The 27,876-nt window shown below is 47.4% G+C and overlaps 2 protein-coding genes across 8 annotated transcripts in view; one reads left to right on the forward strand and one right to left on the reverse strand.

Moving 5' to 3' along the window:
• The window catches only part of LOC123745594 (uncharacterized), a 78,280-nt gene that overhangs the window by 32,132 nt on the left and 18,272 nt on the right, over positions 1-27,876 (reverse strand). For 4 of the 7 annotated variants that reach the window (XM_069312091.1, XM_069312085.1, XM_069312086.1 and 1 more), the window contains 5 exons: positions 25,006-25,040; positions 5,178-5,446; positions 4,550-4,701; positions 3,587-3,731; positions 1,149-1,413 (listed from right to left, as the gene is read on the reverse strand). In XM_069312091.1, the coding sequence (XP_069168192.1) occupies positions 1,149-1,413; positions 3,587-3,731; positions 4,550-4,701; positions 5,178-5,405 (790 nt within the window). In that variant the 5' untranslated portion in view covers positions 5,406-5,446; positions 25,006-25,040. Of the gene's footprint in view, positions 1-1,148; positions 1,414-3,586; positions 3,732-4,549; positions 4,702-5,177; positions 5,447-11,494; positions 11,732-20,146; positions 20,276-25,005; positions 25,041-27,876 lie in introns of those variants that run through there. The other 3 variants (XM_069312089.1, XM_069312087.1, XM_069312090.1) reach the window with 3 other exon arrangements.
• LOC138356267 (dynein heavy chain-like) lies at positions 10,078-27,639 on the forward strand. Its single transcript, XM_069312236.1, has 2 exons — positions 10,078-11,057; positions 27,333-27,639. The coding sequence occupies exons 1-2, from the start codon at positions 10,078-10,080 to the stop codon at positions 27,637-27,639; spliced, it is 1,287 nt and encodes a 428-aa protein (XP_069168337.1).

Raw genomic sequence — 27,876 nt, forward strand, 5'->3', positions numbered from 1 at the left:
ATAAATTTTAATGAATACCTGACAGCAGTACATCATTGACTAAATACTGAAGGTAACTCACTCAAGCATCACTACCTCTCGGCTAAGAATATAAACTCTTAATATAATATAAATGAGTGAATAATATTTTAACTCGTGTTGTTATATTAAGTAAAGTAGAACGCGAAACAGGACTATGCAGAGGGGTGAAAGTGAATTAAAGAGGGTATGAAAATGTACCATACAGGGTGATGGAGCTGAGCCACACAGGGGAGTGAAAATGAACTTTAGGTTTATATCGAGGTCGTATACTTATATCGTTGACCTTCCTCAAGGAGCAACCCCACAATAGCCTGATAGCTGAGTGGACAGCCCTCTGGACTCGTAATTCTGGAGTCCAGGTTCGATCCCTGGTGATGGCAGAAACAAATGGGCAGTTTCTTTCACCCTAATGCTCCTGTTACTTAGCAGTAAATAGGTACCTGGGAGTTAGACAGCTGCTACGGACTGCTTCCTGGGTGTGTATGTGGAAAAAAAATCAGTTGATTGACAGTAGAGAGGCGGGCCGAAAGAGCCGAGCTCAACCTCCGCAAGCACAACTAGGTGAATACAAGTTGCCTAACTCCCTGCTACATATTTACTGCTAGGTGATCAGAGGCATTAGATGAAAGGAAACGTGCCCAACCAATCTTGTCCCGCCCGGAAATCGAACCCGGAATTCCCTGATTGTGAATCGAGAACTTTATGCAGCTGCATGATAACATAAGAAGAACGGAAACTGAAGTAGACCTATCTATATCTATAAAGCCATCATTGTGTTTGTAACGCATCATCTATGTATCCGCCAAACACACACCGAAACTACGACGTTGGTACAACGTTCGAACAAGTTTTAACACCTAAACAGTTATAACAACCAATATAGCAAGTTGTAACAACGTTCTAATACGTCATAAACACGTTAAGCCAAGATGTAACAACTTTATTACAAGTTGTAACAAGCTGAAAATAAGAGACAGTTACGGTTTGTGTTTCCAGGGAATTATATGTACTGTTACCTGAATAAAAATTTGAACTTATTGGAGTATGTGAGGGAGCTCGTGGTGGATGGGGGATGAGGATGGTTGGAGAGGGTGTGCCTGTGTTAAGGCAGAGGAAGGGTAACTGACCTGGGACTGGTATCTGCCTGGGGAGCATGGGGACGGGGTTGTGGGAGGCAGTCCTGGGGATGGGGAAGAACCAGATCTTGGGGGGGATGCTGGGGTCCGGGGTGTGGTCAGGGTAGCACTGTGAGAGCTGAGCCACACTGTACGCCAGGATGATGCCCGACGCCACCCCGCTCAGCGAGATGAATGATGACCGCACTGACTCCGTCGCTGAAGAACACGACACTGACGATAGCAGCCGTGGGTTCGAATCCCATAACTTGCGAACCTGTTAAATATACGCATGAAAAACAACTATTGTAGAAATATATCAATAAGAATAGCCTTAGATGCATATTGTAAAGCCTAAACATTGTTTACTGAGACAATAAGATACATGTCAAAAGGAGAAAGTAGTTTAGACTATGTGTTCCCGCGTCACACCGTAAACATTGTCAAGAGAAGCACACAGCGAGCAACTATGGTCATGCCGGCCTCCTGTGCTCACCTTAACTTACGCCGGGAAACACGGCCATTAGGCTACTATGGGAGGAAATGCCGCTTGCATTCCCGCCGCTGGACACCTCGCCCTCCCTCACACTTCCCAGTGGCAACACAATTTTGTTTTACAAAATAGTCAAAAGTAGATTTCATAACATTTCCTTTGCGTTCATCTCGTTCCCAGGGATGCATGCAAGTACCCTTTTATACAGTACCTGACTGGTTTATGGACTACACCATAACTGGAGTGGTACTTTTATACAGTACCTGACTGGTTTATGGACTACACCATAACTGGAGTGGTACTTTTATACAGTACCTGACTGGTTTATGGACTACACCATAACTGGAGTGGTACTTTTATACAGTACCTGACTGGTTTATGGACTACACCATAACTGGAGTGGTACTTTTATACAGTACCTGGCGATGCTCGGGTGACACACGCCATATCTTCACTACACAATCTTCATCACTGTAGCCATCTTTACTAAACACCCATCATCACCATGTTCATCTTTACTACAAACTACCATCGTCATTCTAACCATTTTCAATGAAAAGATGATAGTTATTCAACTGTACAATTCTCAGGTGCGTCATTTGGACTAATGTATCCAAGCATGGAGACCTTATCTTCATATAATACACCACTAGATAGCTGGTGGCCCCCTCAGGTAAATTCAGGTAAGATACTAAACACTAAATTCCTCACTATAACCATATTCCGAGAAATTTTAACTATCAAAAAAGTTTCCCAATAAAGCTCATGATCGTTAATGAGTCTATTCACTAACCAATAATGACGTGTAATTATACTAATCCATGTTCCCGAGGAGTTCCAGCAAGCAGCAAGGCTTCTTATCACACCAAATGATCACCCTACCAGGGACTAACACAAAGGTCAGGTGGAGTAGGCGCAGATATAAGCACCCGGACACAAACCCATCCAGACGGGAGACATCTCCCGTCACGCAGGGTGCAGTCGCACCTCCACAGATCTCCAGTATCAGCTCTTGATACTGGTAATGGCTCAAAAGAGCCACCACTTACGGGCTATTCATGCCCGTGCCACCTCTTGGGTGGCTTAATCTTCATCAATCAATCAATCAACCATCCACTGCCCACGGGAGACATCTCCCGTCACGCAGGGTGCAGTCGCACCTCCATAGATCTCCAGTATCAGCTCTTGATACTGGTAATGGCTCAAAAGAGCCACCACCTACGGGCTATTCATGCCCGTGCCACCCTTTGGGTGGCTTAATCTTCATCAATCAATCAACCATCCACCCAGGCTAACCATAGCCCGTGCTTCTTGCCCTGCTCCTGTGCCAGGTAAGTTACGGGCTCACCATAGCCTATGCTACTTGGAACTTGTTCCGAGTAGCTGAATCTATAACAACAACATCCACAGTCTAGTTCCAATTCTCACACCATACACTACAAGTCTCACTCACGGCCGCACTTGAGCTCTCTGCTCTCATTCCACATCGGAGCTCTCTACCCCAGCTCTCGCACAAGCTCTCCGTCTCCGGCCGCACTTGAGCTCTCTGCTCTCATTCCACATCGGAGCTCTCTACCCCAGGTCTCGCACAAGCTCTCCGTCTCCGGCCACCTTCAGCACTATGTGCTAATAGGCTCCGCCAGCATCGTCGCCTCGGCTATCACCACGTCATACCATTTCCAACATCAGACTGCTACAACCAAGACTATGTTTACAAGTATCAGAAACCACCAGACTCTTGGAATCTTGTCACCCAAACCTGTATACGTTACTCCATCTTAACTACTCAACCATCAGCACTAACCATCTACACACGAATATTATCATTACTGTGACTTTCATTATACCATATTCATCACCTTCATGACCTACCCGGGCACCAGAGACACCCTGGGGTACCCCAACTCTCCTTCACCAAACTCGCCCACTGTTGAGACCGGCGGGCGGACACACTGACCTGTTCGACAACGGAGATGTGGAGAGGGACGCGGCCGCCGTCGGGAGTGGTGACGTGGGGCAGAGCGCGGAACTGTTCAAGGGAGAGGCTGGAGAGGTTGTACTGGAGGTTGTTGAGTAGCGGTGGTAACGTTGGGTCCACCGTCCTGTCACAGGGGCGCCACCAGCACATCACACGTCATCAACCGTCAGTACACGGCCACCACAGCAGGAAACAGGGTTACGATTAATAGGCAGGCGATGAGTCACAATAACGTGGCTGAAGTATGTTGACCAGACCACACACTAGAAATTGAAGGGACGACGACGTTTCGGTCCGTCCTGGACCATTCTCAAGTCGATTGACTTGAGAATGGTCCAGGACGGACCGAAACGTCGTCGCCCCTTCAATTTCTAGTGTGTGGTCTGGTCAACTTACGATTAATAGTATAGTAATAAAATAACCTGTTCGCATATCGCAAAACTGTAGCCTTCAAGGCTAAAGATCTTCCTGGCATTCCCAGCCTCCTGGGACATCCCATTTCTATGTTGACCAGATCACACACTAGAAGGTGTGTGGTCTGGCCATTCTCAAGTCCATCAAGTCTCAATCGACTTGAGAATGGTCCAGGACGGACCGAAACGTCGTCGTCCCTTCACCTTTTAGTGTGTGGTCTGGTCAACATACTTTAGCCACGTTATTGTGACTCATCGCCTGCATCCCGTCTCTAGTCATGGAAGGTCTTCCCAACATTTCCATCCTCTAGGACTCTTCCTAACATTAACAGCCTCTTGAGAGATCTTCCCAACATTCCCAGCCTCTATGAAGATATTCCCATAATTTCCATCCTGGGCACGTAATGATATGTACCGCTAAGTGGACAGGGACATTAGATGATAGGAAACCCGCCAACCGGAAAACTCTTCCCGTGGAAAGAGGTCACCAGCCAGGGAGGGTCCAATTAACCCGTGCTGAGGAACGTACCTGCGTCTCCGTCGTCGTCCAGCGGCGGGAGGAACACAGCAGGAGGCTGGTGACGCCACACACAGGTTAAACAGCCCCAGCAGGTACAGCGCTGTCAACACAGACGTCGTCACCGCTCCCGAACATGACCCAGCGCCCGCCCGCGCTGCAACCTGACGTCACCACACGTCGCCAGACGTCACCATACGTCGCCAGACGTCACCACACGTCGCCAGACGTCACCACACGTCACCATACGTCGCCAGACGTCACCGATTGGGCAGAATATTCATCATTGTAGTATTTCATTTTAAGTACATGATTAAAATCCACTGTAATCCTATTGTTTGTACAACCGCTCACAGGATGGGGTGCACAACATACTACCACTTACAGGATGAGTATGGGGTGCACAATAAAGTACTGCTTACAGGATGAGTATGGGGTGCACAATTAACCAGCATTCACAAGATGAGTATGGTGAGTACAATCCAGTCGACGCTGACGGCATCACTCAATATATATTTTTTATGCAAGGGGCTGAGATTCATCACAAGTATAAGGGACTGACATTCACCACGATAACAAGAGTCTGTCATTCGTCACAAGATGCTGACATTCAAGAAAGACTCGGGGGGCGGCGACTCACCTCCTGTAAGGAGCGCCAGTCGCTGAGGTCGGAGTGCTTGAGAGCGTCGACATAAGCGAGGGTGTCGGCCTCTGAGGGGAAGGTGTAGTGCAGCACCGACTCATGGGCAGCGGAGGGGAAATAAGCAGGGGGTACGAAGTGTATTGGAGGCGTGAAGGGTAGCGTGCCACCCCCTGTGGCCACACTAGCGGCAAGGGCGGCCTGGATGAGCGGGGGTGGCCCAGGCATGACGCTCTCTGCCCACTTTCACTAACTGACGCCCATCATATCTGCAAGCATGACAGTCATTGATATCAGTCACCATACACGTCTTAATGTGCAAAAAAACTTTGAACTTAATTGAATAGAACTATCACTGATGGAAGGCCAAGCTTACATGTTATTTGACCTCAATGTATTATATCTTCTGATTTGGTCTTGTGTAGATAAAACAAAGTTATAAAGTAAAAAAAAGTCCAAGGACATCTGCTTCATGCACATGGTGGCAGTGGTGGGATCTGCTTCATGTGCATGGTGGCAGCGGTGGGATCTGCTTCATGCACATGGTGGCAGTGGTGGGATCTGCCTCATGCACATGGTGGCAGCGGTGGGATCTGCCTCATGCACATGGTGGCAGCGGTGGGATCATTGGTTTACACTGGGTAACTTTCTCTCTTTAGAACTTAAGAACATAAGAATTAAGGAAACCACAGAAGACCTATTAGCTCACACATGACGGCTCCTATTTATGTCCCCCCAAGCTCATTCATATACATGTCTATCCTACCCTTGAAACAATCATGGGATCTTTATGTCTGGTAATTACCAGATAATTTGTTACACAAATCAGCTGTACACTCACAACACAACCAGTTGTATGCTCATAACACCAGTTGTAATAAGGTAAACTCTAGATAGGTTTCATAGTCCAACATTAGGAGTGTATACATCCTTTCCCAGGCCATAAGAGCATCAGGTATACCTCCTCTCAGTTGGGTGAAACCAACCTTGACATAAGGTAACTGTAGTCCGAAATTTACATATTATATAATTTACGATTCTTGAGTACTTCATAGAACACTGGAACTTCACATACAAAACATGCTATATTATATATTTCCATTTGAGTATACTCTGGTGTCCCTTTCATCATACGAAGAAACTATCTACTTCGATCAGGTTCCCGCAAGCAGAGTAGCGGGATACCGATAAACATGTCTTGATATCCTGTTATCTAGGCTTCCTGTCTACTGCTTCAGGGGTTCTTACACTTACCAACACTCGTTAGTTCTCCCTCAGCTCACCATGTTCAACGAAAACAAAACAATATATACACAAGACACACAGACAGCCTCCCTCCCCCCAACACCACCAAAGAAAGCCTTTACGAAAGTCGACGTCCGGCCAAACACCCGCTAGTGAAGAAGGGGGCCAATGTCCTGTTGACAAGAGGCACAAAACGCTTCATCCATACGGACTTTTACCAAGCGTGAAGGAAGCGGACACCCCACCATGTTACCCGCAGGACGGTTGGCTCTCTCTTGCCTCGAGTCAACAGTGGCCCAGGCGAGGATCACTCCTTAGACAGAGTCCAAGTCTAAGGCGAACCCGTGCGATTGTTATCTACTTTTTTCCCTTTTCTTTTCCTTGATTCATTCTCTATCTCCTGTTATCTCTTCCTCTCACTTTTTTGTGTATCCCTTTACTTGCAATCTCTTTCTTTGTATCTCTATACCTCCAGAGGTTCTCAGCTTGAGGTGTGGAGTACGTACAGTGTACGAATGTACATTGTACTCTCTATACATTTGGTCTCAACATACAAGCACATATAAATATGTTATAATGTAATGCTCCCAGACATTCATCCACTGTGTTGTATCTTATACCACCACCAGTCACAGTTTTATTCAGGTTTAAGTATTTTGTTTTGTTCTGAAGGAACTGGGGTTCCTTTCAAGTCATGTGAGATAATTATACAAGACACTATTATGTTGCCTGGAGAAGTAAGCAAGGGTCAACATTGACCTTTGTGCAACAACTACTAAACACATATCTCCTGGATCAAGGGCCACTGTCATAGGCACACACAAGTTATGTCAAGACTTCTTATACTTAAAGTTTTGTATATATATATTATATATATTTATATATATTTATATATATTTATATATATTTATATATATTTATATATATATATATTTTATATATATATATATTTTTTATATATATATTTTATATATATATATAAATATATATATTCGTATATGTAAATATATATCACAATGTGAAATAAATATAATTTCATATATATGCAATAAAAATTTGCTTAAAATATTATATATATATATATATATATATATATATATATATATATGTCGTACCTAGTAGCCAGAACTCACTTTTTGGCCTACTATTCAAGGCCCGATTTGCCTAATAAGCCAAGTTTTCCTGAATTAATATATTTTTTCTAATTTTTTTCTTATGAAATGATAAAGCTACCCATTTCATTATTTATGAGGTCAATTTTTTTTATTGGAGTTAAAATTAACGTAGATATATGACCGAACCTAACCAACCCTACCTAACCTAACCTAACCTATCTTTATAGGTTAGGTTTGGTTAGGTAGCCGAAAAAGTTAGGTTAGGTTAGGTTAGGTAGGTTAGGTAGTCGAAAAACAATTAATTCCTGAAAACTTGGCTTATTAGGCAAATCGGGCCTTGCATAGTAGGCTGAGAAGTGCGTTCTGGCTACTAGGTACGACATATATATATATATATATATATATATATATATATATATATATTAGTATATTTTGGTAGCAGTCTTTCCTGTAGACATATTTTATTAAATATGACCGAAAAAGTAAGATTAATAATTCTAACACGAATTTTCTCAATCTTTCGTACATTATGCTTCACTGTTGGAGGTAAATCAAAAATCACTTCTCCAAAATTCATTTTTATTTCTAGTCTGACGCGACACGGGCGCGTTTCGTAAAACTTATTACATTTTCAAAGACTTCACAAATACACAACTGATTAGAACTTGCGTTTCCCTGATTTTATATCTACATTTGAGTGAGGTGGGAAGGGTGATGTGGCATTACATTTGAGTGAGGTGGGAAGGATGATGTGGCATTAGAGGATATTAATAGGGTATTAAAAGTATCAACACAAGACAGAACACGAAACAATGGATATTGAATAGAAGTGTTTGTAGAAAGCCTATTGGCCAGCCTACTCATGAGAAACTCTCCAGACACGAAACAGAACGCTTTAAAAGAGACTAACGTCGTCTATGCCTTCAAATGCCCACTTGGGGACTGTAAGCTCCAAAAAACCCAGTATATAGGCAAGACAACAACATCTCTTTCTAGGCGTTTAACGATGCATAAACAACAGGGCTCCATTAAGGAACATATAATCTCTTCCCATAACCAAACCATCGCCAGAGAAATCCTAGTAAACAACACAGAAATCATCGATAGATACAGCGATAGCAGGCGGCTTGACGTTTGCGAGGCACTACACATCAAGAAGTCAACACCAGCAATCAACAGCCAATTATTGCACAACTATATTCTACCCACCTCAAGACTCCGCTCCAATATAGAAACATCAAGAAATATGGACCAATAGGCTTTCTACAAACACTTCTATTCAATATCCATTGTTTCGTGTTCTGTCTTGTGTTGATACTTTTAATACCCTATTAATATCCTCTAATGCCACATCATCCTTCCCACCTCACTCAAATGTAATGCCACATCACCCTTCCCACCTCACTCAAATGTAGATATAAAATCAGGGAAACGCAAGTTCTAATCAGTTGTGTATTTGTGAAGTCTTTGAAAATGTAATAAGTTTTACGAAACGCGCCCGTGTCGCGTCAGACTAGAAATAAAAATGAATTTTGGAGAAGTGATTTTTGATTTACCTCCAACAGTGAAGCATAATGTACGAAAGATTGAGAAAATTCGTGTTAGAATTATTAATCTTACTTTTTTGGTCATATTTAATAAAATATATATATATATATATATATATATATATATATATATATATATATATATATATATATATATATATATATATATATATATATTCGTATATGTAAATATATATCATTGAAGATGTGAAATAAATATAATTTCATATATAAGAAATACAAATTTGCTATAACTTGTATTTGTCAATATATGTGGAATTTTTGTATGAAAAATATTTGGAGCACACATTTTAAACACGCATTAAACACACAGCTTTACCACTGTTAATGTATACTGTTTATAGCAGCTTGTGATAGTGGAAACTCACCTCTCTGTACCATGCGATAAGTACCCGGTACATAAAGTTTGAACATATAAATGCTCATATATAATATTACAAATAGTAAAATACTTGGAAAAATAAGGTAGCATAGAGGTAAACACATCCCAAATAGGGAAGCCTATTCACCGCACCGCGGGAGTTACCAATGGCGAATTCTGCGGTAAGTGTTTTTTGAACTATTGCGGTAATTGTATCCACGTGTTGGTACTCCCCTAGTTGTGCTTGTTGGGGGGTTGAGCTTTGGCTCTTTGGTCCCGCCTCTCAACTGTCAATCAACTGGTGTACAGGTTCCCGAGCCTATTAGGCTCTATCATATCTACATCTGAAACTGTGTATGGAGCCTAGCTGCCGCCACCACATCACTGCCTAATACATTCCATCTGTTAACTACTCTGAACAGTGGCTTTGCAAGACTAAAAACAATGTTATGTACTCCCACAAACCCAACGTACCTTCTTGTATTTAAATACATAAAATATACATACCAGATTTGTAACAATGACAGACCTGGTTGGGCAAACGTTTGTAAAGTGACGAGGGACATTCCTGAGGAAGACAGGCTGCGTTCACACAGCAGACTGTCAGCCATATGTGTCAGCAGACTGTCAGCCACGTGTGTCAGCAGACTGTCAGCCACATGTGTCAGCAGACTGTCAGCCACGTGTGTCAGCAGACTGTCAGCCACGTGTGTCAGCAGACTGTCAGCCACGTGTGTCAGCAGACTGTCAGCCACGTGTGTCAGCAGACTGTCAGCCACATGTGTCAGCAGACTGTCAGCCACGTGTGTCAGCAGACTGTCAGCCACGTGTGTCAGCAGACTGTCAGCCACGTGTGTCAGCAGACTGTCAGCCACGTGTGTCAGCCACATGTGTCAGCAGACTGTCAGCCACGTGTGTCAGCAGACTGTCAGCCACATGTGTCAGCAGACTGTCAGCCACGTGTGTCAGCAGACTGTCAGCCACATGTGTCAGCAGACTGTCTGCCACGTGTCAGCCATATGTGTCAGCAGACTGTCAGCCACGTGTGTCAGCAGACTGTCAGCCACATGTGTCAGCAGACTGTCAGCCACATGTGTCAGCAGACTGTCAGCCACATGTGTCAGCAGACTGTCAGCCACGTGTGTCAGCAGACTGTCAGCCACATGTGTCAGCAGACTGTCAGCCACGTGTGTCAGCAGACTGTCAGCCACATGTGTCAGCAGACTGTCAGCCACATGTGTCAGCAGACTGTCAGCCACATGTGCCAGCAGACTGTCAGCCACATGTGTCAGCAGACTGTCAGCCACATGTGCCAGCAGACTGTCAGCCACATGTGTCAGCAGACTGTCAGCCACATGTGTCAGCAGACTGTCAGCCACATGTGTCAGCAGACTGTCAGCCACATGTGTCAGCAGACTGTCAGCCACATGTGTCAGCAGACTGTCAGCCACATGTGTCAGCAGACTGTCAGCCACGTGTGTCAGCAGACTGTCAGCCACGTGTGTCAGCAGACTGTCAGCCATATGTGTCAGCAGACTGTCAGCCACGTGTGTCAGCAGACTGTCAGCCACATGTGTCAGCAGCCATTGTGGCAACACAAAATCAGACAGCGAACAGAACTCAGGAATTGTAGTTTAGAGATGTGTAGTGATGGTGATGGTGATGGTGGAGGTGGTGGAGGAGGTGGTGGTGGTGGGGGAGGTGGTGATAGTGAAGGTAGTGGTGGTGATGGTGGGGGAGGTGGTGGTGATGGTGGAGGAGGTGGTGATGGTGGGGGAGGTGGTGATAGTGAAGGTAGTGGTGGTGATGGTGGGGGAGGTGGTGGTGATAATGGTGGAAATGGTGGTGGTGATAATATTGGGGGTGGTGATGAATGATGACACCACGAGTGATGAATGATGACACCAGTCACGTTGTCATCAATGTCTACCCAACCATTCATCAAATAAAAAGTAATTATTTCCATTGAAGAAGTGACAAATAGACTATATTAATAACAAATATAATTGTAATATATTGTGTACTCACCAGCGAGACGCACAAAGTACTCTAAACCGGATAATACATCTTAGTACTGGTTGTACAGGTGTGTAGTCACATGTATGGCGGGAAGAACATGCAGTACACCCGTCCCGTCCTGCAGCTGAGGGGTGACTGGCGGCCAGCACCCGCGGGTACCTCAACCCTGCCTCTGGTGCCCCTACCCCAGCACCCACACCTACCCTGTCTGTACCCTACACCTGTCTGTACCCTACACCTGCCTGTGGTGCCTCTACCCCAGCACCCACACCTACCCTGTCTGTACCTTACACCTGTCTGTACCCTACACCTGCCTGTACCCTACACCTGCCTGTACCCTACACCTGTCTGTACCTTATACCTGTCTGTACCCTACACCTGCCTGTACCCTACACCTGTCTGTGCCCTACACCTGCCTGTGGTGCCTCTACCCCAGCACCCACACCTACCTTGTCTGTACCCTACACCTGCCTGTACCCTACACCTGCCTGTACCCTACACCTGCCTGTACCCTACACCTGCCTGTACCCTACACCTGTCTGTACCCTACACCTGCCTGTACCCTACACCTGCCTGTACCCTACACCTTGATGCAGGTCCTGGTCTATTAGAGATGACTGTGAAGGCAGAAGCCGTCACCTTAGAGTAAGACCCACACACGTCTATGTGCACTCCTCTCTCCGTCTGTGTCATCTTATGGCTGCCTTGCCTGCTGCTCTGGCTCTCTGGCGACCCTTGGTGGTCATGATGCTCTGGTGCCAGGCTGGGTCACCACGCCTCAGGTCTGGTGCCAGGCTGAGTCACCATGCCTCAGGTCTGGCGCCAGGCTGGGTCACCACGCCACAATGTGATCCCAGGCACGGTGTTTCCTCTCGAATTTTGGCGAGCCCGACTAGCCAATGTTCGTCCTGTACCTCACACCATTCCTCCTGCAGAGTTGTGTGAGGCTAGCCCCAAGCATCGCCTTCCAACCTTGGACAGACGACCAAAGAGACAAGCAGGCATTTTCTCTTAAACATATAGATAAAAGAAATTTGCATCATAGAAAATGTAATGATATAGGAGGGATAACTTTAGAGTCAAACCCGTCATCAGGTTGAAGATCTATAGCTCCTAACTGATGAGCACAGAAAAAATGATGGATGAACACACTTAATAAAGGGTTTGATTGGTAAGTGGAGACGAGAAGACAGACGTATTTAATGAGAATGGTTACAAGCGTTACCTTGAGGTGCTTCCGGGGCTTAGCGTCCCAGCGGCCCGGTCGTCGACCAGGCCTCCTAGAAATCACGCCTCTAATCAACTTCAGCGTGTAATCATCTTCTGCCAAACAATCACAGAAAAGCCACTACTTCACTAACTCCTGGAATGCGAAACAACCAACGACCTTAGAAGAACTTTAAGAGTCACTCTGTCTTGCAGTAACCACCCTGAAGCCATCAACACTGCCACTCTTCTGGTCAAAAAAAAGTGTCCAGCAGCTGGAGACCCTCATAAATACTGTTAAGCAGTATCTTCCCCTACGATAGCAGCCACATACTAAGGACTGACGATTTAAATGCGAGCTCAGCACGCAGTATATCCTCAAAGATCACATTCACTCCAAACAATCCACCACTTATGGTCTATTCATGCCCGTGCCACCTCTTGGGTGACGTAATCTTCATCAATCATCAATCAGCATGTCTTGGAGTCAGTGGCAGACGAATGGCAGCAGCCAGTAGGATTAAGATAACGATAAGAAGAATCAGAACCGCAAGCCAAGGAATCAAGCGCACGAAATATTCAAAAGGTGTTTTCTGGGTTGGCGCAGTTTCCCACCGACCGAGTTTTCTCGGCTGGCGCAGTGCAGTGGTTTATGAAGCGAGATTGACATTATGGTCTTTGGACGGACGAGAAGGAATGGGTGTCATTACTATTAAAATGGGTGAAAAGGGACAGCAAATGGGATGTGGAGCACAGGCAAATGTGCATAGATTACTGGTTATGCGCATGCACAGGCGTCGCTCAGCCTGGTTAATCAGCAGTGGGTGTGGTCAGTAGCTGGATGGATAACCTTACAGAAAGAGTCTTGACCTTGGCTGCTAAATGAATTTCCTGTCCGTGGATAGTGCATGTTAGTACAAGCACTCGAGGGTGGCACTCGCGATGATATCCCGCAGGCACTTCAACAAGGCGTCACACAACACCCCCCCCCCGTCACACCCCATCCTATACCCTGCCGTCACACCCCCCCATCCTATACCCTGCCGTTACATCCCACCCTACACCCTGCCGTCACACCCCGCCGTCACACCCCGGCCGTAACTGGATAACCAATACATAAATATAACTTGATGGTACGTCACGTGACGGGACTGGCTGGAGCACGTCACATAGTGCTGGTCATGACGGAGCGCCTTTGTTACCACCATGAAGGCTCTCTCAGTGAGTCAAAGTTTACAACTATTGCTGTGAAGGAAAAATGGCGGGATTCGCTGAAGAGAAGATTAGTGATCCTTGAGAACACTCGCCCATAACTTGCAAGGCCGGCCGCCCGCAGCAAAGACACGGAGGCGGCTTCGTTCCGCCAATACAATCATTCACGCCCACATCTTAATCACTTACTATTGACGGGGACAGGAAGCCTGTTATATTTATCAAAGTCCCCTTAGGCCAACTACTGATATTTACCCAGGCTACGACCCCACAACAGTTTACTAACTCCAATGGGACTTGCTGACAACTGGTTGGACTTTTGTATTTCGTTCATTTATTATACGGCCTATTCCTATCCTGTGGGGGGTGGGGGGCACTATTGCCTATTATACTCATCCTGTGGCCAGTAGTGGACCCCCATACCCATCCTGTGGCCAGTAGTGGACCCCCATACCCATCCTGTGGCCAGTAGTGGACCCCCATACCCATCCTGTGGCCAGTAGTGGACCCCCATACCCATCCTGTGGCCAGTAGTGGACCCCCATACCCATCCTGTGGCCAGTAGTGGACCCCCATACCCATCCTGTGGCCAGTAGTGGACCCCATACCCATCCTGTGGCCAGTAGTGGACCCCCATACCCATCCTGTGGCCAGTAGTTGAGCCCCATACCCATCCTGTGGCCAGTAGTGGACCCCATACCCATCCTGTGGCCAGTAGTGGACCCCATACCCATCCTGTGGCCAGTAGTGGACCCCCATACCCATGCTGTGGCCAGTAGTGGACCCCCATACCCATGCTGTGACCAGTAGTGGACCCCCATACCCATCCTGTGGCCAGTAGTGGACCCCATACCCATCCTGTGGCCAGTAGTGGACCCCCATACCCATCCTGTGGCCAGTAGTGGACCCCCATACCCATGCTGTGGCCAGTAGTGGACCCCCATACCCATCCTGTGGCCAGTAGTGGACCCCCATACCCATCCTGTGGCCAGTAGTGGACCCCATACTCATCCTGTGGCCAGTAGTTGAGCCCCATACCCATCCTGTGGCCAGTAGTGGACCCCATACTCATCCTGTGGCCAGTAGTTGAGCCCCATACCCATCCTGTGGCCAGTAGTGGATCCCATACCCATCCTGTGGCCAGTAGTGGACCCCCATACCCATCCTGTGGCCAGTAGTTGAGCCCCATACCCATACTGTGGCCAGTAGTGGACCCCATACCCATCCTGTGGCCAGTAGTGGACCCCCATACCCATCCTGTGGCCAGTAGTTGAGCCCCATACCCATGCTGTGGCCAGTAGTGGACCCCATACCCATCCTGTGGCCAGTAGTGGACCCCCATACCCATCCTGTGGCCAGTAGTTGAGCCCCATACCCATCCCGTGGCCAGTAGTGGACCCCATACCCATCCCGTGGCCAGTAGTGGACCCCATACCCATCCTGTGGCCAGTAGTGGACCCCATACCCATGCTGTGGCCAGTAGTGGACCCCATACCCATCCTGTGGCCAGTAGTGGACCCCATACCCATCCAATGGGTAGTAATGGACTCTATCTCATCCTGTAAGTGGTAGTGGATTTCCTTCCAGCTGTGAGGGAGAGGTGTTGACCATGATGGAATAGAAGAACGAGTTGAGGGAGTAGAGTTGAGCTGAGCTGAGTTGGGGAGTAGAAGAACTCCCAGAACCCCATCAACCATGAGGAGACACGGGGATCGCCAACTCTCCCACTCAGCGGTAGTGATGGTTCAACAGGTCGCCACACTCGCCGTCCCAAACAAAATAAAGGCGTCCTGGATCTGTCGGCGTCGGCGGCGTTCTCAGACTACACACTGCCAGCGTACCACTCACTCTTACCTACAAATTACACCCACAACGACTCTTGAGTGAATAATATGTTTTCAATACATGTCTTAGGTCATGAGGAAATCTTTGGGGCAGGACTGTGTCATCGAACTAGCGTCGTTGGTCCCCTTAAACACGCGTCGAACCCTGCTCCAAAGAATTTCTCACATCTACATCACGTTACTGTGTCTCACACTGTGTTTCTGGTCATGTTTGGCGGTGGCTGTGTGGAAGCGGCCTCGCCGCCGCCGGAAACCTCCAAGTAGCCGTAAATCTCCCCAAACAAACACAGTAGCAAGCCTATTAAAAGCAACTATGATAAGCTACGAGGTTAAGTAAGCTGGAGAAATGGCGGGACTTGAGTCAGCACATCCGGGACACTGCAGGCCGTGTGACGTCACCACTACACCCCGGGGTACTGCAGGCCGTGTGACGTCACCACTACACCCCGGGGTACTGCAGGCCGTGTGACGTCACCACTACACCCCGGGGTACTGCAGGCCGTGTGACGTCACCACTACACCCCGGGGTACTGCAGGCCGTGTGACGTCACCACTACACCCCGGGGTACTGCAGGCCGTGTGACGTCACCACTACACCCCCGGGGTACTACAGGCCGTGTGACGTCACCACTACACCCCCGGGGTACTGCAGGCCGTGTGACGTCACCACTACACCCCGGGGTACTGCAGGCCGTGTGACGTCACCACTACACCCCGGGGTACTGCAGGCCGTGTGACGTCACCACTACACCCCGGGGTACTGCAGGCCGTGTGACGTCACCACTACACCCCCGGGGTACTACAGGCCGTGTGACGTCACCACTACACCCCCGGGGTACTGCAGGCCGTGTGACGTCACCACTACACCCCGGGGTACTGCAGGCCGTGTGACGTCACCACTACACCCCGGGGTACTGCAGGCCGTGTGACGTCACCACTACACCCCGGGGTACTGCAGGCCGTGTGGCGTCACCACTACACCCCCGGGGTACTGCAGGCCGTGTGGCGTCACCACTACACCCTGGGGGACACTGCTTTAGACACAAGAGGACACAGTAGGCGGACACCTCACTTCACCGTTGCGGGAGGTGACGCAACAGTGACGTCACAAGCAGGGGGGTGACGCAACAGTGACGTCACACGCAGGGGGGGTGACGCAAGGGACTATATAGTGAAGAATGTGACTTATTAAGCCTCCTGCAAGGGATACCATCCGGCTGGGAGCCAGAGTGCCTGGGACAGTGATCTTACCAGACAGCTGCCGGGTGGATGAGCGGTAAGTTATTTTAATACACTGGTACTTGGTTACTTGTGCTTTCAATGGATTTTTGAGGCAATGGGGTGACTTGAACCTGCATTCTGGTGATTCTCAGACACTTGCTACCCTAGCCCACTCAGCCACGAGAGAGAGAGAGAGAGAGAGAGAGAGAGAGAGAGAGAGAGAGAGAGAGAGAGAGAGAGAGAGACAGAGACAGAGACACAGACAGAGAGAGAGAGACAGACAGACAGAGAGAGACTAATAGACAGAGACAAAGAAAGGTGGGAAGACACAGACAAGAGAGAGTATGGGAGAGCGAGGTCCTCCCCCCCCCCCCCTCCTCGTCCCCAACCTAGCCAAACCTGTTCATATCCCCCAAGATGACTCACTGACCCCACACAGCCAGAGCGTGGAGGGCGGGTCACCTGTCTGGGTTAAAGGTCACGTTGACCCCGGCTCCTCCCCCCCCCCCCCCTCACCGTTTACATGTAGACAAAAAGTCATCATCAGCGTCAGTGTGGTGACGGGGTCAGACCCCAGCCCTGCCTCTCTCGCTCACAGCTGGACCCCAGGGCAACCCCCGAGGGTAAAGTACTTATATTAATGCATTGTGTCGGGGGACAGGCAGCCAGGGTATATATATATACCACCTCTGGTGCAAATGTAGGGACCCACAACCTCGAAGGAGAAAATAAAGAGTACTCAGAGAAGATCTTCAGGATTCTCATTGAATACTTTAATCTTTTCTTCTCCTACCACCCCTATTATTTTATATTATATATATATATATATATATATTTATATATATATATATATATATATATATATATATATATATATATATATATATATATATATATGTCGTACCTAGTAGCCAGAACGCAATTCTCAGCCTACTATGCAAGGCCCGATTTGCCTAATAAGCCAAGTTTTCCTGAATTAATATATTTTCTCTAATTTTTTTCTTATGAAATGATAAAGCTAACCATTTCATTATGTATGAGGTCAATTTTTTTTTATTAGAGTTAAAATTAACGTAGATATATGACCGAACCTAACCAACCCTACCTAACCTAACCTAACCTATCTTTATAGGTTAGGTTAGGTTAGGAAGCGGAAAAAGTTAGGTTAGGTAGTCGAAAAAACATTAATTCATGGAAACTTGGCTTATTAGGCAAATCGGGCCTTGCATAGTAGGCCAAGAAGTGAGTTCTAGCTATTAGGTACGACATATATATATATATATATATATATATATGACAATGTCAGACCACGGAGGAAAAATGAAACAGGAATTTCCTTAAGTACTTTCGTATATTAAATACATCTTCAGAAGGACCTTCTGAAGATGTATTAATATACGAAAGTACTTAAGGAAATTCCTGTTTCATTTTTCCTCCGTGGTCTGACATTGTCATATATATATATATATATATATATATATATATATATATATATATATATATATATATATATATATATATATATATATATGCAAACAAGCCTGAATGGTCCCCAGGACTATATACAACTGAAAACTCACACCCCAGAAGTGACTCGAACCCATACTCCCACAACTGGTATGTACAGGGACGCCTTAATCCGCTTGACCATCACGACCGGACATAAGGAAGTGATAGCCGAGGCTATATGAACCACTTCCCCGCCGGCACTCGGATGGTAATCTTGGGCATAGCATTTTATCAAATCACCTCATTCTTTGGGGCACACGTGAGGAACACAAATGCAAACAAGCCTGAATGGTCCCCAGGACTATATACAACTGAAAACTCACACCCCAGAAGTGACTCGAACCCATACTCCCACAACTGGTATGTACAGGGACGCCTTAATCCGCTTGACCATCACGACCGGACATAAGGAAGTGATAGCCGAGGCTATATGAACCACTTCCCCGCCGGCACTCGGATGGTAATCTTGGGCATAGCATTTTATCAAATCACCTCATTCTTTGGGGCACACGTGAGGAACACAAACGGGGAAGTGGTTCATATAGCCTCGGCTATCACTTCCTTATGTCCGGTCGTGATGGTCAAGCGGATTAAGGCGTCCCTGTACATACCAGTTGTGGGAGTATGGGTTCGAGTCACTTCTGGGGTGTGAGTTTTCAGTTGTATATAGTCCTGGGGACCATTCAGGCTTGTTTGCATTTGTGTTCCTCACGTGTGCCCCAAAGAATGAGGTGATTTGATAAAATGCTATGCCCAAGATTACCATCCGAGTGCCGGCGGGGAAGTGGTTCATATAGCCTCGGCTATCACTTCCTTATGTCCGGTCGTGATGGTCAAGCGGATTAAGGCGTCCCTGTACATACCAGTTGTGGGAGTATGGGTTCGAGTCACTTCTGGGGTGTGAGTTTTCAGTTGTATATAGTCCTGGGGACCATTCAGGCTTGTTTGCATTTGTGTTCCTCACGTGTGCCCCAAAGAATGAGGTGATTTGATAAAATGCTATGCCCAAGATTACCATCCGAGTGCCGGCGGGGAAGTGGTTCATATAGCCTCGGCTATCACTTCCTTATGTCCGGTCGTGATGGTCAAGCGGATTAAGGCGTCCCTGTACATACCAGTTGTGGGAGTATGGGTTCGAGTCACTTCTGGGGTGTGAGTTTTCAGTTATATATATATATATATATATATATATATATATATATATATATATATATATATATATATATATATATATATTAGGCTTATATCGAGGTTCTCTCTTCCCGTAGAAGTTGAATTACTGACCTACTCGAGGGGCCTGACGGTTGAGTGGGCAGCACTCGGGATTTGTAGTCCTGAGGTTCCGGGTTCGATCCCTGGTGGAGGCGGGGAAACAAATGGACAAAGTTTCTCTGACCCTGATGCTTCTGTTCACCTACCAGTAAATAGGTACCTGGTAGTTAGACAGCTGCTACGGGCTGCTTCTTCCTGGGGGGGGGGGAGTGCAACAAAAAGGAGGCCTGGTCGAGGACCGGGCCGCGGGGACACTAAGCCCCGAAATCATCTCAAGATAACCTCAAGACCTACGGGTTGACTACACTTGACCACTACAGGCTGGGTGCTTTACATGTAGTAATCATAAGTGGAGTTATGTACACACACATTATTCTACACAGGACCGGTTACTTACACACGCAAATGGTGGGACACCTGGCCTGATTGTTCCTTAGCCTCCCACCGGCGCCTTGAAGTGTGCACTGTTGGCCAGTTAGCAGGCTGGGGCCAGATTCACGAAGCAGTTACTCAAGCACTTACGAACCTGTACATCTTGTCTCAGTCTTTGGCGGCTTTGTTTACAATTATTAAACAGTTAATGAGCTCCGAAGCACCAGGAGGCTGTTTATAACAATAACAACAGTTGAATGGCAAGCTTTCATGCTTGTAAACTGTTTAATAAATGTAACCAAAGCCGTCAGAGATTGAGGAAAGATGTACACGTTCATAAATGCTTGTGTAAGTGCTTGGTGAATCTGGCCCCAAGTTCCCCAGTGAGGTGGGGCCGTGGGTCCAGGGTGGGTCCGCCCCACCTCTCCGCCGGGCTGACACGGTCGGCTTGAAGCTTACTATAGTGATGAGGTATTGTGGTTTCCCGCCAAGCGTGTCGGACTTGATTTGAAGTCTTGTAAGTGAAAGTGGAGGAGGTGGCGCCCCATCGTGGCAACAGGGCGGCGGGGGTCAAGTTTGCAGGCAACTTCCACACGTTGTTGTACACTGAAGGTGACTGTTACTAAATGACTTAGACGCTCAGGAAGATTACAATGGTTGTTAGGATTATTCTTATGCGGGATACGCCATTTGAATCGACTTGAGAATGGTCCAGGACGGACCGAAATGTCGTCGTCCCTTCACCTTCTAGTGTGATGTCTGGTCAACATATGCCATTTGAAGGCCATTACTCTGGTGTTGGGTGGCCACTTAACTAGCCTAACTATAAATAGAACTTTAATGTATAATAATAATTGACATTTGGGAACAAACTTATTATTAACGCACAGTATGTAAAGATTGATGAATGCGTCTTGGGAGATGGTGGCTGCTTTAACGAGCCTTGCCTGAGGACACGTTGCTCAACAACACATGTCCAAATGCCTGGTAATCTGGGGCCAGATTCACGAAGCAGTTACGCAAGTACGTACGAACGTGTACATCCTTCCTCAATCTTTGACGGCTTTGGTTACATTTATTAAACAGTTTACATGGATGAAAACTTGCCAATCAACTGTTGTTATTGTTATAAACAGCCTCCTGGTGCTTCGGAGCTCATTAACTGTTTAATAATTGTAAACAAAGCCGCCAAAGATTGAAAAAAGATGTATAGGTTCGTAAGTGCTTGCGTAACTGCTTCGTGAATCTGGCCCCTAGCCGCCAAAACTAGATTCAGAACTCAGAACTCACGACAGTCGAACATTTTCCGAAGAGTGCTTCGCTGACGACCCCTGTTCGAAACTGGAACCATCCGCGTACTTTATATGTAAATAACTATACACAGAAACCTAACATATAATTATATTAGTTCACACGAAAGAAAATAACTATTTTAATGCATAATAAGTTCAAATTAATTAAGACGTCTTAAGGGGGGGGGGGGGAGAGGGGTTCGGCTACCGCTTTAACGAGCCTGGCCTGAGGACAGGTTGAGCTATTCAGTGCAATGTTATGCAACATGGGCGTGGCCGTAGCTGCATTGTTGACACACCGGGAATGTTCGCTTACCTCTGGCTGCCATAATGGCGGACCGGAAGTGATTAAGTTCCCGGGCTTGTGATGTAATCATCAAAGTGGCAGAAGTCTTCAGCACAGACAAGGTATAGTTGGTGAGGCTGTGTGAGGTGTGAGGGAGAGAATATACGAATTATAAGCAACTCATGTGTCGCATGAGGCCGCAGGGAGAGGTTGGTATTGTTGTTATAGATTCAGCTACTCGGAACAAGTTCCAAGTAGCTGGGGCTATGGTGAGCCCGTAACTTACCTGGCACAGGAGCGGGGCAAGTAGCACGGGCTATGGTCAGCCCGTAGTGGACTTACCTGGCACAGGAGCGGGGCAAGTAGCACGGGCTATGGTCAGCCCGTAGTGGACTTACCTGGCACAGGAGCGGGGCAAGTAGCACGGGCTATGGTCAGCCCGTAGTGGACTTACCTGGCACAGGAGCGGGGCAAGTAGCTGGGGCTATGGTCAGCCCGTAGTGGACTTACCTGGCTCAGGAGCGGCGCTGTAACTGCAGGGATGAGGCTGGCTGGTGTGGTAATGTGTGACGATGTTTGGTCACCGCCGTGCTCTGTACACGTCGGCTCATCTCTCAAGTTCACTGCTTATTGACCCTTAACGCTGACGTCACGCCTACAGCTGTGTTATGTAAACATTGCGGCTGTGAGGGGTCAACCACCGCCGGGACACTATACCTGTTGTTTGCTCACCTCCCATCCCTCTCCTTCCTTCCCTCTTCCCCTTTCTTGCCAAACTCTTTGGTCAACGACACGAAACAAGTTTAGATCGTCTGGTGCTAAACGTGATATATATATTGGTAGTTCCAGCACTGATGACGGGATATCTTCCTCGTTAAGACAAACATGGTGATCTGTAGACAGTTTCAGTTTGGCCAATGAGAACGTTCCGGTGTAAAGCGTGCCCCAATTGGCTGGGTAAACCTGATCTACTCGTCCTCCTACAAAGAACGTCGCATTTCGATCGTATGCGTTACATAAGGCCAAAAATTGTCGTACTAGAAAATGGAAGCGGCTGGCGAAAGTGATGTACTGTCCCGTTTTCTGTTTTGGGTCCTCTGGTAGGTTAGGAGAGACCACTTTACATTGAGCGTTTCCTTGACGTTGGGGAACCTTAGGAGGACGGACTGCCTGATCACCGCCCCCGGCACACAACTACTGCCAAACCTGCCTTTGTGAAAGTTTTTACGTGGACATGAAATAACATAAAACTAAAGTCAACTGAAAGCCAGTAAATAAAGCTGTAACAAGAGATATTTATAGAATAAACCGCTGCAACTCGCTCTTCTAAATTAACTTTGTGGATCATCAGACAACATCACGGTGACATCAAAGGAACCTTGGATAAAGAGCTTGCGATGCTAGACGAGCTTGCCCTGCATGGGGTGTCAACCTTGAGGTTACCTTGAGGTGTTTTCGGGGCTTAGCGTCCCCGCGGCCCGGTCGTCAACCAGGCCTCCTGGTAGCTAGGCTGGTCGACCAGGCTGTTGGACGCGGCTGCTCGCAGCCTGACGTATGAGTCAAGCGGGCTTGTAATGGTCTAATGACTACCTCACAGGAAGGAACGGCAAGGTCTGTTTCGACGGAGCAGTCATGCGAACAAACTCGTGACCCGTCAAGGGCAATTATTAAGCCCCACACTATTCAACATCCTCATGAACACCAACGCCACTACGGGCTCACCATAGCCCGTGCTACTTGGAACTTTTTGTTCCAGGTAGCGAATCTTTAACAACAACAACAAACCAACGCCATTTGCTTAATTTTCGGAAGGAACAGAACAAGTGGGATATACAGATGTCCGAAAGCCCCCACCTTTGAAACAACTAAACAGTCCATTGAGCTCCTTGCATGGAAGTGTACAAAAGTATTTGTTTACGTTTCTAACCGCCATTATATCATGGAAAGCCGCGTGTTGTAGAATGTATAATTAATTGCGTAGGACCAGCAAGAGTAACGGGTGGGTGATGGAGACCGTTAGAGGTGATGGGACCGTTAAGGGTGATGGGGGACTGTTAGGAGTGATGGGAACCGTTAAGGGTGATGGGGACCGTTAAGGGTGATGGGGACCGTTAAGGGTGATGGGGGAGAGGGCACAGGAAGGGGTGGAGGAGGAGAGGGGGCTGCAAGAGCAATCGTAGTGACGACACAGCCTCTGATGACAATTCCGGCTCCACAATTTTTTTTTCCCCCGGTCGGTCTCGCAGGTCTAATACTGGGTGTATGTCTCGGTGTATTTCTTCTGACATTATGTTAATATCCAGAGGTGAAGCTGCCGTGAGGAAGGTGAGGGAGGGAATAGTGTGTGAGGAAGGTGAGGGAGGGAATAGTGTGTGAGGAAGGTGAGGGAGGGAATAGTGTGTGAGGAAGGTGAGGGAGGGAATAGTGTGTGAGGAAGGTGAGGGAGGGAATAGTGTGTGAGGAAGGTGAGGGAGGGAATAGTGTGTGAGGAAGGTGAGGGAGGGAATGAGGTACAGAGTGTGAGTAACTGGGCGAGTGACCAGCAGGCGGCCCCGGCTCGCCAAGGTCGCCGACGCTATTACCTTCCTCCCGCCACTTTTCCTCCCGCCACTTTTCCTCCCGCCACTTTTCTTCCCGCCACTTTTCTTCCCGCCACTTTTCCTCCCGCCACTTTTCTTCCCGCCACTTTTCCTCCCGCCACTTTTCTTCCCGCCACTTTTCCTCCCGCCACTTTTCCTCCCGCCACTTTTCTTCCCGCCACTTTTCCTCCCGCCACTTTTCCTCCCGCCACTTTTCCTCCCGCCACTTTTCCTCCCGCCACTTTTCCTCCCGCCACTTTTCTTCCCGCCACTTTTCCTCCCGCCACTTTTCCTCCCGCCACTTTTCCTCCCGCCACTTTTCTTCCCGCCACTTTTCCTCCCGCCACTTTTCTTCCCGCCACTTTTCCTCCCAACACTTTTTCTCCCGCCACTTTTCCCGATAACGTTGAACACAGTATGCTGGACAGTCGGTATGTTGGTCAGTCAGTATGCTGGACAGTCGGTATGTTGGACAGAGCCAGTATGTTGGTCAGTCAGTATGCTGGACATTCAGTATACTGGCCGCACTAGGTATGCTAGACAAAACCCAGTACTGTACGTAGGTCAGAGCTAGTATGTTGGTCGGAATCAGTATACTAGACAGTGTCAGTATGCTGGAGAGAAGCAGTATGTTGGACAAAACTAGTATGCTGGACATTCACTATACTGGACAGAATTAAAAGTAATTTTGTTATAATTATAAAATTGTCATTCAGTTAGCACTTACTCCTTAGGCGAGGCTCAGAGGTCGACCGCCCGGCTCTGGGGAACAAAGCAAAAATACATCATTACAAATTTGAGTAACTTCAGTCATGCTATTTTGGGTGATGATACAGACCCATCACTACACAGACTCATCACCACATCCCCCACACACAGACCTATCACCACATAGACCCATCACCACACTCCCCCACATCAACGACATGTTCAAATTTAAATTTAAATTTTGCCCCGAGGGGCGAGTTTATTGGGCAGCGCCACTCATCTTGTGAGTGAACATACATATTGAAAATTGAAAAGCGGCATGAGGCTAATGTAACGAAACTGAGAATAGTCTGCATGTATGTTCTAAATAAGGTACGAATTTATAATTAAAGGAAAATATTGCATAAAACTCGGTTTCATGAAGTTTGTCCTGTTTATTATTTAAGTAATTGTAAAATGAATTCCCCAAGTCGGGAAGACTGTTGTTCCGCTTTCTATTAATGCATGACAATTTAGAATAGAATAATTATGATAATTTCTGACCATAATTTATTATATGTAGATTGGAAGAGATCAATATTAAGTCGAAACAATATTTAAGTTTTGAAAATAAAAATACTATATAATATCTAGAGTTTAAAATGCTAATAGATGATATAAAACATTCACACAATATTATATTCACTATAAACAATGTAACGCACTAATGACAATTATATTATAAATTCAGTGTATTGATCATCTAATTCTCTAGCCATGAAACTGTTTTAAATACAAACAAAAGATAGAAATAGCAATTCCGCAGATTCACTAAACCACATGACTCCTTGGTAAACAATGTCAGCCATCTTGGAGCCTAGCACCGTTCAACCGCCAAAGTTACTCAAAGCTCTCTATTTATAGATCTATTGTACCTGAATTATTTTTTTTTTTTTTACGAAAATTGTCCAACTGCAGTAATCCTTCGGAAGCCGTTTACAGGCTTCGTAATTCGCGAGTAATGAGAGAATTGTGTGAAAATCCTGCAGGCAGCCCTTGCCACAGAGGTCGGTGGTCAGCGTGCCTGGGAATATACTCATCTGTGAAAGAGAGTGCCTGTCTGTCTGTCTATGTTTGAGGACAGAGGCTAGACGCTCGTAGATAGCCTCACCAAACTTCGCAGGGTGTGGGTTGGTTGAACTAATGACTCTCCTCTGCCCCTTTGCACAAAATAACGAATGATAGTGAAGGGTAGGGAATGTGGTGAAGGGTAGGGAAGGTTGTGAATGATAGAGAAGGTAGTGAAGAGAAGGGCAGGTGGTGAAAGGAAATGGAGGTAGTGAAGAGAAAAAATCATTTTCATATTTTTGTTTACGATAAACCAGGAGAATGTGAAGGTAGTAGAATGTTTCAGAAATTGGGCGTGGTGTTAGGCGAGACTAGGCTGCGACCCTCCCACACACACCAGCTCCTTGAGCCACAAGTCTCCCCTTACTTGGTAACCCCCACACAATGACCTAGACAAAATAAATATAGTTATATGAAAGATTGAAGCTAATAAATACAGAATAAATAAACAAGTGCTTGTTAAAGTGAGATAAAAAGAGTTAGAGTTTAGGAGCCGCGTTTCCCACAGCCTAGTCAGTCAGAAGTGACAGGTGGACAGTTTTGGGACAGTTTGCTCCTATTGAGACTGTCTCGAGGACGACATTCGAGGACAGAGTAGGCGAGGCCACCTACACCACCTGTGTAGGTGGTGGTGGGCGTAGCATAGTGTGTTGTCAGGCAGGTGGGTAGGTGCCCTACACCTAGACACAGCCTGAGAAGGCCACAGCGGCTTGTGGGGCAAGCAGCTTGCATGCCCAAATACCCCCCTATACTGCCTGCCCAGTCGCCCCAAAACATCAGTGTGTGGGAAATGCCAGTGGCTGAGGCGTGCCCACCTGGGTAGCCTGGATGATGCCCCCCCCACTTGGAGTGAAGTATGTGAGCCGTCCCGTGGGCGGCGTCCACCACACCCACAGTGCTGTGGGCGGCGTCCACCACACCCACAGTGCTGTGGGCGCCCCCCACAGTGCTGTGGGCGCCCTCCACCACACCCACAGTGCTGTGGGCGCCCTCCACCACACCCACAGTGCTGTGGGCGCCCTCCACCACACCCACAGTGCTGTGGGCGCCCCTCACCACACTACTGCTTACCAAAGTCGATCAAAAATACACAGGGAAACGCACTACTTTCACCTATGAATAACCTACAAAGGAACGCCATTGTCTCCTGTTTGTAATCTGCGGGGCTCACCCCGGCCGCTGTTTGTCTCTCATTTACACATGTTCTTTTAGTGTAAACCATCTCCCTCCCTGGCTCAGGTTCTGCGAGACCACCTTCCCTGGCTCAGGTTCTGCGAGACCACCTTCCCTGGCTCAGGTTCTGCGAGACCACCTTCCCTGGCTCAGGTTCTGCGAGACCACCTCCCTCTCTGGCTCAGGTTCTGTTAGACCACCTTCCCTGGCTCAGGATCTGTTAGACCACCTTCCCTGGCTCAGGTTCTGCGAGGACCACCTTCCCTGGCTCAGGTTCTGCGAGACCACCTTCCCTGGCTCAGGTTCTGCGAGACCACCTTCCCTGGCTCAGGTTCTGCGAGACCACCTCCCTCTCTGGCTCAGGTTCTGTTAGACCACCTTCCCTGGCTCAGGATCTGTTAGACCACCTTCCCTGGCTCAGGTTCTGCGAGGACCACCTTCCCTGGCTCAGGTTCTGCGAGACCACCTTCCCTGGCTCAGGTTCTGCGAGACCACCTTCCCTGGCTCAGGTTCTGCGAGACCACCTTCCCTAGCTCAGGTTCTGCGAGACCACCTTCCCTGGCTCAGGTTCTGCGAGGAATCCTTCAAGTTTCCGTGGTTTGGTCACGAA

The sequence above is a fragment of the Procambarus clarkii genome, chromosome 71 (assembly GCF_040958095.1).
Source record: "Procambarus clarkii isolate CNS0578487 chromosome 71, FALCON_Pclarkii_2.0, whole genome shotgun sequence".
In the NCBI taxonomy this organism is placed as follows: Eukaryota; Metazoa; Arthropoda; class Malacostraca; order Decapoda; family Cambaridae; genus Procambarus; species Procambarus clarkii.